Source organism: Gossypium arboreum, chromosome 3, assembly GCF_025698485.1.
Source record: "Gossypium arboreum isolate Shixiya-1 chromosome 3, ASM2569848v2, whole genome shotgun sequence".
Taxonomy (NCBI): domain Eukaryota; kingdom Viridiplantae; phylum Streptophyta; class Magnoliopsida; order Malvales; family Malvaceae; genus Gossypium; species Gossypium arboreum.
In genome coordinates, this window is record NC_069072.1 from 44493463 (window position 1) to 44503240 (window position 9778).

General features: G+C 35.9%; 1 protein-coding gene across 1 annotated transcript; it reads right to left on the reverse strand.

The window, feature by feature from the left end:
* Window positions 1-589: 589 nt before the first annotated feature.
* LOC108474993 (cytochrome P450 78A5-like) lies at window positions 590-2653 on the reverse strand. The gene is made up of 2 exons (XM_017777015.2): window positions 1615-2653; window positions 590-1511 (listed from the first exon to the last, which is right to left on the reverse strand). Exons 1-2 carry the CDS (start codon window positions 2563-2565, stop codon window positions 906-908), a joined length of 1557 nt encoding a protein of 518 aa, XP_017632504.1. The 5' UTR covers window positions 2566-2653; the 3' UTR covers window positions 590-905.
* Between the last annotated feature and the right edge of the window lie 7125 nt (window positions 2654-9778).

Sequence of the window (9778 nt, forward strand, 5' to 3'; positions counted from 1 at the left end):
GATTATCTTATGGATTGTGAATTCGATGTCAAAGTTTTCTTTGCTAAAAGTACGAAGTATAGAAAAAATTGGCTTCAAAAACTTTCTCAAGGTTAAAAATATTGATGTTTTAATGTGGTGTAGTACTAATTATATGGTGTAATACTAGTAATGCACTTGGACAATATTGTAGTCATCATGTGTGTACTACTAATTATGCACTTGAATAATATTATTAGTTTGTAGTACTAATTGTAGTTTGAAAGCTAATTTATTATTCTTCAATATTTATTTTTTCTTTTTTATAACACAATTAAGAATATCTATTCACTTTGATTGTTTTCAATTTATGAAACACGCTATTTATCTGTGCTAACATAAATTTCTTTAATTCAACTAATGCAATCCAAAGAAAGAGTCACCAAGGTAAGTTAGAATAAATAAAAAATTTCATTAATGTTTATGTATTTTCTAAGTGGGTCATTATATAGTATAAATATAGAATAGATATAAACAAGTTAAAACATCTTCACCGGTAGATATTAAGAGACCACCATTTCATATTTATTTATGGTTCAAGGTCCTCGAAACTTAGATGCATGGATATTAATTCCTTTCAAAAACCAGTAGCAAACTAGCAATGTGCATATATATTAACATTCTACAACGTGAAACAAGCAACATAACAACGGACGTGTACAACAGCAGAAGATTGTTCATTAGCTATCACACCAAACTACGTTAATAAAAAAGATAAAATAGTAGCTACCACTACGAGATCGTACACCTTGTTTCAAGTCCACTTCCAGGAAAACTTATCTAGAGCTAAAACAGGAAACCCTAAATTAATGCAACAAACATCCATCCTGTCACGAAACATCACAGCATAAAAGTAAACACCAAGCCAAAGCAAACCAAAAGTGAGTTCAGGGAACCCTTGGTATTGCCCTGCAAACCAGTGGGTTCTTCATTTCCAAGGACAGTTTCAAATGTTCAGTCAAGTCCACGTTTCTGTTTTCAGATGGAATCCATTTGAAACGTTGAAGCAACTGAGCCAACCAGAGATGAACAGTGGCCAAACCCATGGCTTTCCCTGGGCAAACCCTCCTACCAGAACCAAAAGGGGCCAACCTAAGATCACACCCCAAAATGCTAATATCTTCTTCCATGAAGCGCTCTGGCTTGAACCTTTCTTGCTCCTCCCACAGTTTTTCATCATGAGTGATTGCCCACATGTTCACCATTGCTGTAGTTCCTGCTGGAACGAAATAATCACCAACATGAACATCATGGATGGCAAGGCGAGCCCATGAGAGAAGAGGCCCTGGTGGATGCACCCTAAGAGTCTCTTTCACAATGGCCTGAAGGTAAGGCAGATTATGAATGTCCGAGTCTGAGACATGCTTTGATTTCCAAACAACAGAATCAATCTCAGCTTGAGCCTTTGCTTGAACTTCTGGGTGTAGAACCATTCTCGCCAAAATCCATTCAAGCAAGATCGCCACAGTGTCAGTACCCCTGAAAATCATCTCCTGCAAAACCATGCAGAGTGATGAAAATGCAAAGCTAGCTCGCGACAAAATAAAGCAAAAGCTAATTCATTAAGAGGCAGGCAAGTGTTGTTTCTTATCTTACCCATAAAACAGCAATCATATCGGAGTCAGCCAGTTTCTCATGTTTCTCCAAATCAAGCAAAACATCAACGAATTCCCCAACATTACAATTATCATCGTTCAAGCCTTCACTAAGCCTTTTCAGCCTATGCTCTTCTATGATTTTCCCGACAAAAACATTAACTCTTGAAACCAAATTCCTGCACCTTTTCCTTACACCTTGCAAATCTAGCCAACAAATTAGAGGGAAATGATCACTCCAGTTAAATATCCCCAGCAATTCATACCCTTCACTCACCAGCTCCTCAAGTTCGTACCCTTCGCCAACCTTCTCAAAGTCGTACTTCTTACCAAACACAGTCCCCATCACATTGTTCAACGACCCAAAATGCAGAACCTTTTTAATCTGGACCTCATCGCCTGCTTTCATTATACCGTTTATTTCATCCATCATCTTGATACCAATCTCACGCCTATACCCTTCAAAGCCAGCAATTCTCTTGGGACTAAACAAATGGGTAGCTGAAATACGCCTCAAATTCCTCCAATAGTCTCCGAAAGGAGCAAAACCCATTGCCCTGTGAAACAAGAGCTCATAGGCTGACTCCTTAACTGGCCTATCAGCAAAAGCTGAGTTGTGGAGAATATCCCTTGCAGTTTCAGGGTCACTAGAAATGATAAACCGAGTGAATCCGACAGAAAAAACCATCAACTTCACAGCGTTGAGGGTTTTAGCAAGCTTAGCAAGGACACGGTGAGGAGTGGAGCCATTGAACACTGTGAGTAACCCCAGTAGTGGTAACCCAACTGGACCAGGAATGGAGAAACTCGTCTTGGACCTGAACCGAGCCCATGCAATCCCACCCGGAGAAAGCCACAAGGCAATGGTTCCAACCAAGAGAAGAACCCATAGAAATGCTTCTAAGCTCAACAAAGGCGATCGAAGCAACAGAAAACCATGTTCCAGGGACATCCTCGCCAGAGATGCGTGTTCAATAAGAGTTGAACTTCACAATTCCTGGCTTACAGGGATGGTATGATATCAGGAGGAAGGAAATGGAGAGTTTAGAGAACAAGAGACGAGGAGCTGAGTTTAAATAGAAAAGTGGAATGCCAAACTTTAAATCAACCAGCGAAATTAGAGAAAGGATTGTATGAATCGGTGACGCCATGTCATTTGTATTATTTTTTAATAGTTTTACGCCACATCAATATTATTATCTTGAATTTTAATACTGATGCGACATAAAATTATTGAAAAGGGATACAGATAACGTGGCGTCACTGTTTCATACAATCATTTCTTATGAAATTAAATAAAAAACCTAAACCATGCCATTTTTATTATCTTCGTCCCTATTTTTTTTTTCACAAATGTTATTTAAATTATTTTTTTCAAGTTTCATACTTTTGTTAATTAAAAGGTTTAACCACAAATTAGTATCTAAATAATATTTTTTAAATTAATATCTAAAATTTTTATTAATCATAGGTGGTATCTAAACTATTTTATTGTTACTTATTTTACACCAAAATATTATTTCAGTTAAAAGATTCTAACTAATAATAAACTCTCACATCATATAATCTTTAAACAAATTTTAATTATTTTATTATATTTTACATTATTTCTCTCTTTTTTCTATGGTTTTTCTTTCCTCTTCCTTTATAATTTAATGTCAAGTAATGTCAACAATACTTGAAATTGACTCTCTCAATGTCGAGATACTAGTGATTACTTCTATTTTTGAATTTTACCGCCTACTTGCTAAACTTGATGGGATCGAATAAATTCTTTCATCAATTAAAACTAGTATTTTCAAAACCAAATTGGATTGAGCAATTGGATTGATAATCATTCCAAAGATAGAAGTTGAATTTATTAACTCGCGAACCAATACAAATCAATTGAACCGAGTTAAAAAAGTATGTTGAATTAGTTGAATCAATTCTCTCTATTTTAAAATTTTAATTTTTATGAATTTTTAATATTATATATATATAAAGAAAATATTTTTTTGTGTGTTTTCTCTATACGGTAATTTTTAATTGGTTAATTTTTTTTAAAAAAATAGACTTAACGAGTCTGACTAATGATAGATGCGTCAACTTGGAACAAAAATAGTTTAGATACAACGTGTGACTCAACCTGCTCATGGGTAGAGCCACTCGCCCAAGCTCAAAGGCTCCCCAAAAAATAAGAGGGTTTGGACAAAATATAAAGCCCAAGAAAAGGGGCTCGGGTAAAATTCAAGTCTCGTTTCTATATGGGTCAGGCCTTGGGCAAGATTTTTTAGCTGAAGCCCAGTTTGACTCAAACGGAAATATCATGTTATAAAAAATTATATTAATTATATATGTTAAATAATAATTATATATATTTATATATATATTTATATTTATATTTATATTAAACTACTAACCCAACAACAAATAAACTCGTCATCCAAAACCTTTAAAAAAAAAATTACCAAGCTAAATAACCCAATCCAAAATATAAAATTTTAAAATTTATATTTAATACAATAAAATATTTATTGTTTTTGTTTTTTTAATATAAATACTATTTAATTTATTTTTAATGTGTTAGAAAATTTTTATTTTAACATTTTTAGTGCATTTAGTGTATTATATATATCCATGTATGGAACGCTTTCCCTTTAGCACTTTTAACTCCACATTACCTAGGATTTTTTTTTTTTTTGAATCATTTGCCACTCACCTCAGCTCTACAAAAGAGTGGCTTTCAACATTGAGTGACATTAGGTATTTACGAGCAAAAACAAATCGTAAGAAGAATCGAAAGAAGATGAAGTTCGCACATAAGGCATAATTTGGAGCTATCACGCAATTTGCATCAAGTAAGGGTCGATTTTTGTTGTTCATATTTAATTATAACACTATTTTTTTTGCATAGTGTTTTTGTTTCGAACATTTGTAACTGGTTTTTTTGTTGAAAATGAGTGGACGGATTAATGTTATTTTTTATTACAATAATAAAGTGCATGACACTGAAATTAGGTTCTTTTTCTTATTAAAGAACACAATGCAGTTGACTTTTAACCCGAACATACAATTGTCTGAGCTACGTGGAAGAATTAGACGAAAATTTTTAGATACAACCAGATAAGAGTATTTTCACTTAAATATCAATTTTGTGCTTTGATCGACTTCTCTAAATCTGGCGCTTTCGATATCAGAGGCGTAAGAGGGTTAGAGGCAATGGTGCAGACGCATATTGCCAGTGGGTCACTAATTCTCGAGTTATATACGAAATTTTCAAGAACAAATGTAGGCCCTCAAAAGTTGACATATGTTCTAGTTTGAAAAGCCAGAACGGAAGAACAAGCTGAGAGTCTAACGACACAATCGTGCGGTGGGTTTACTGATTTGTTAGAAAGTACCCATTACGATATCCTGGAATCATCAATGGAAAGACACTTATCTATTTCGGCCCTAGATTTCAACTACAACAAGTAGAACATCCAGCAGTCGGGGTTTGATGGTAACAAAGAATACTAGACCCTGACATGACACTTATTTAATGGTTTTAATTTGAACTTCGGTCAGTCGAGGTTCAACACTAGGAATGTTTATAAGGAAATGACATCAAGTTTCAACGATTGACAATCAACATATGATATTAGTTGTTTTGAAAACTATATAAGAAGGGATGATGTACTCCATATGACGTCCATCGGTGATGGGGCATCTAACCCTAGAGATGCTAGTGGGGTTGAGAATGAAAAAGGTATTGAATCTGATGCCGATCCAATCTAGGAGCTTGGTACCGATGGTTCAGAAATAGAATTATTTTCTAAACTAGAGCTAATTTCAACTAAACCAGAATATGGAGGTTCAAACAGTGAAGGCTCGTACAAAGATGCCAAAAAAGGTCCATAATTCAGGGTGTACTCACCTCCAACCCACATGCATAATGTGGACTTATCAGCAGAAGATTGGTCAGAGTTTGCAGAACTCCCACATAGGAGACCAGGTCATGCAAGGTCGTTGGATTCAGGTGATTTAAAAGTGGGGAATTAGTTTTTTTCTAAAGATGGTTTTGTCACTGCAATGAAGTGATACAACATCAAGAACGGGGTAAAATTCCACATTGTTAAATCCCGATTTGACAAGTTTAAGGTGAAATGTGCAATACAGGACAACAGACATGCATGGAAAATCATAACTTCTGTTAAGAAAAAGACGGGGTTGTAGACCATAAAGAAATATATTGTTTCGCATACATGTGTTTCCACGATTACTGTATTAAGATTATCTTATATTTGGGGTGTTGAATTCATAATTTTAACGTACTCGTGTTGTTGTAGGTATTTCATGAGATTATCCAAAATTGGACTAAAAAATGATTGTGAACATAATCTAACGCCCCAAATACCAATAGCCAGTTAGATTACGTACCGTTGTAGCGTAAGGTGTGAATCGCAAAGCAGAAGGTATTGGAGAAGATGCATAATAGATGGGACGCTTCGAACAATTATTTATGGCAGTGGTGTTAGGTACTGGAGAGGTACATTCCAAGTTGCATAACCGATTTGGAAACGATGCCTGCATACAACAACGATTGGTTGCTCAATGGATGTCAAGTGTTTCATCGTTTCTTCTAGACTTTCAAGCAATGTCGGTAGTCATTCCAGTACTGTAAGCCACTGGTACAAATTGATAGTACCTTTATGTATGAGAGATATACCCATCAGTTGTTGTTGGCTGTTACACAGGACAGCAATCGAAAAATCCTACCAATTGCCTTTACAACAATGCTGAAGGAGTCAACAAAAAATTGAGATTTCTTTCTATCTAGGTTGAAGAGGCATGTTTTCCCCTAACTCGATATATACATAATCTCCGACAGGGGATTTGCAATACTGGATGCAATTGAACGAGAAGAAATCCTTTGAGACCGCACACACTATAGGTGTTGTCTAAAACATGTTGTGACGAACTATCATGGATAACATGATTCTGCAGCTCAATGCGCATAAGTGATTAACGTGGGTATGTATTCGCTACTATTTCAATTGTTTGATATTTAACCGGTCAACAAATGTTGGGCATTATGGATAAACTATTCACTTTTCTTGACATGGTATAAGCCGGCCAAACATCATTTCTATAAAATGTTGGAAAACTTACAGGCTATTAACAGTGTTGGGTTGAGGTACCTCTCTAACATATCGTTTGATCAGTGGACACAATCGTATGATAGGAGTCTACGATATGGGTAGGCACATGATGACAAACCTAGCAGAAAGCATCAATTTCGTATTGAAAGGAACACGTCATTTGCCGATAACCTTGGTTGTAAAAGAAACATATTTTTTTTGGCTAAACTGTTTCCAAAGTGAACGAAATAATATGTTGGACAGATGAAGGGTGGCCACGTTTGAAGCAAGGACGTATTGAAAGAAATTAGGAAGGCTGCAACACGAGTAAACTGTATGCATCCAGTGTGTCACTCGCGCGAAGACCTATTGCTTCGAGTTACAGAGTTCGACAAACCTGACTAAGGTATTACCGGGGGAACCTATCGTGTACACCTGAGACAATGGTCCTGCTACTATGGGAGATTTGAAGCACTTTATTTTCCATTCGGTCGTGCAATTTCAACATGTAGTGATGTATGTTTGGATCAAATAAGCTTTGTAGATGAAGTGTACAAACTAGAATACATATATAACGTGTGGAGAAACGTATTCCTACTAGCCCCAAATAAAAGCATGTGGCCACCAATATCGAGCGCTCTATTCAAGTTGTTACCTAATAGATCATTGTGTCTCAAACCAAAAAGTCGACCGACATCTACTCGGATATATGACAACATGGATATTCAAGAGAAGACAAACCAATAGTGGTTATGTGGGTAGTGTAGAAACCCAGGGTATACAATGTCGTCATGACCACACCAAGGGGATAATATAAAGACAACACCTCATTAATCATTTTATTAATTTTTTAACCAAAATCTATTTGTTTATTTTTTCATTCATACTCAAATTTTTTATAATTTGTAAAACACATGTTTTTATTATAAAATAATACAATATACAAATTTGTTCCATTTTTCCCATGCAGACTTGATTTAATAATATGTAATGACAATGACAACCAATTTTGATGCAAAAATGATATTAATTTGAAAACTTTTGATATCCAATATCGATACAATCTTATCAACTATAACTTAGCTAAACAATTAAAATTTACATGAGAAGTACAAAAAAGAAAAAATCATTCATATCATCGATCAAAATGTATGCCACATCAGGGTGGTCGTCGGTTACGAGCCAAATTTCTTCTTGGTTCAAGCTATATACTGGCCTCATTGCCTTCATCATTATGTCTACACTAGGTACAAGTTGTGGTCTTAGCCTCTCATTTTCTTCACCTTCGTCTGTGGTTTATTATGATCGGTTGCTCCTCAGTTACCATTTTGTATCCTCTATTCTAGGAATAGGTAGCTGAGAAACTGATCCATCTTGGTAGAAAAATGATCCCGGAGGTGTTTACGACACCATTGGCGTAGGCATATAACTATATTGTGTCCTATACACTGATGGCATAACGACCGGACTTCCGATCGGTGCCCTAAACATAAGCTGCCTATACATCGTCATCAAAATCATCATTGTTTCAAACGTTGATGGCATCAGCGTATAATATACTAGGGACAAAGGTCTAAGAATAAAACCTAACATCGATGTAGAAGCAGACAAATGTGGTACAAGATGTGGTCCATATGTAAAAATAACATGGTTAATGAAAGCACTAGAATAATTCGAGCCATACTAGCTAGGATGCGACATCGATGTCGGTTCTTGCGTAGGTGTAGACGATGGACTCCCCTCAGTATCTGCTCTAAACCTTAGATGTCTAGGCACCCGTTGTGGCCTTCTCGTATGCGGTTGCCTACCTTTCACCTCTTTTGCTAGCAAATATGGCTTGCCATGGACTCTCAACCATGACATGTACTTTGGATTATAGGTTAACTCTAGAGCAACAATGATTTCACGACTAGGTAAAACCTCATACCTATTATTCCATAGGTTGATATATTTTGCGTGGAATGTAGGCCAATGCTCATCTGTTCTCCCTGCAATTTAATATTGCGTCCCAAACCCAGTTGGGATGGTTCGACTAAATTTCGAACATCACATTAGCGACCGAAGTGACTTTCCGTTAAACTACCATAAAACACACCATCCAACCCATCACACTTCACAATTATTGTATTATTTCATATTAAAAATCCTAACACATGCCTCTCTAAACCAAAAAAATAGCTCAAGAAAATCAAACACATAATACCTACGACTCCACCTTTTGGCAAACTCGTACTGAAAATTTCACAACTTGCAGTTGGCAAGGCTTGCACCTTGTAGCTCGTAGTCAACTCGGCGAGCCTCTAGCTGGCAATCTACCTTGTGAACACCTAGCTCGCGGCCTACCCTGTGATCTCTCTTTTTTGGCTAACTTAAGCCTAGTGAAATATAAACCGTCTTACCATCGCATAATTAATAGAATGACTGGTAAATATTCCATCTACGAACTCCCTAATTTTGGCAAACCCAAAGCTAGCGAACTCTACCCTTCGTATATTTCATTTTACTTTACAGCTTATTTGTTGTTTTTATAAGATATCCATTTTACATTTTTGTGAAGTCCTTACTCTTGCAACCCTAACATGTTTTTGCCTACCCAGTCATGCATCAATTAGACAGATCACAGGCATTATTGTAACATGTCACAACCTATTTCTCATGCATACTAAGTCATTACATTGATTCAAAAAAACTTAAGATTTAAGGACATACCTCAATGTCTGGAGAACTCCTTAATTTGCATATACTTGTTAGTCCATCAATTTATCAACAAACCATCATGCATTACAATCTAAACTTTCAATCAATCAGTCATGTAGTTATAAAAGATCCAAAAATCCAAAATTAACAGTCTGTAATGTCCATGTACAACCCATCAAATTTATTAAAAATCTAAATCTAAATCTAGTCCCTTGGAACAGTCCCACATTGCCTTCCTTATTGGGGTTGGAAACACAACACATACTCGAGAAATTTTCCTTATAATAGATCATTTGGAAGGTTCACTTCGCCACTTATCCTACGAGCTATTTTTCTATAAGATAAATGTAAAAAGTGTGAGCTTAT

Excerpts from the sequence above, each read along its gene's own strand:
- LOC108474993 (XM_017777015.2), bottom strand. The coding sequence starts at position 2,565 with ATGTCCCTGGAACATGGTTTTCTGTTGCTTCGATCGCCTTTGTTGAGC. Across the intron at positions 1,512-1,614 it reads ATATGATTGCTGTTTTATGG|GAGATGATTTTCAGGGGTAC; the intron begins GTAAGATAAGAA and ends ATGGTTTTGCAG.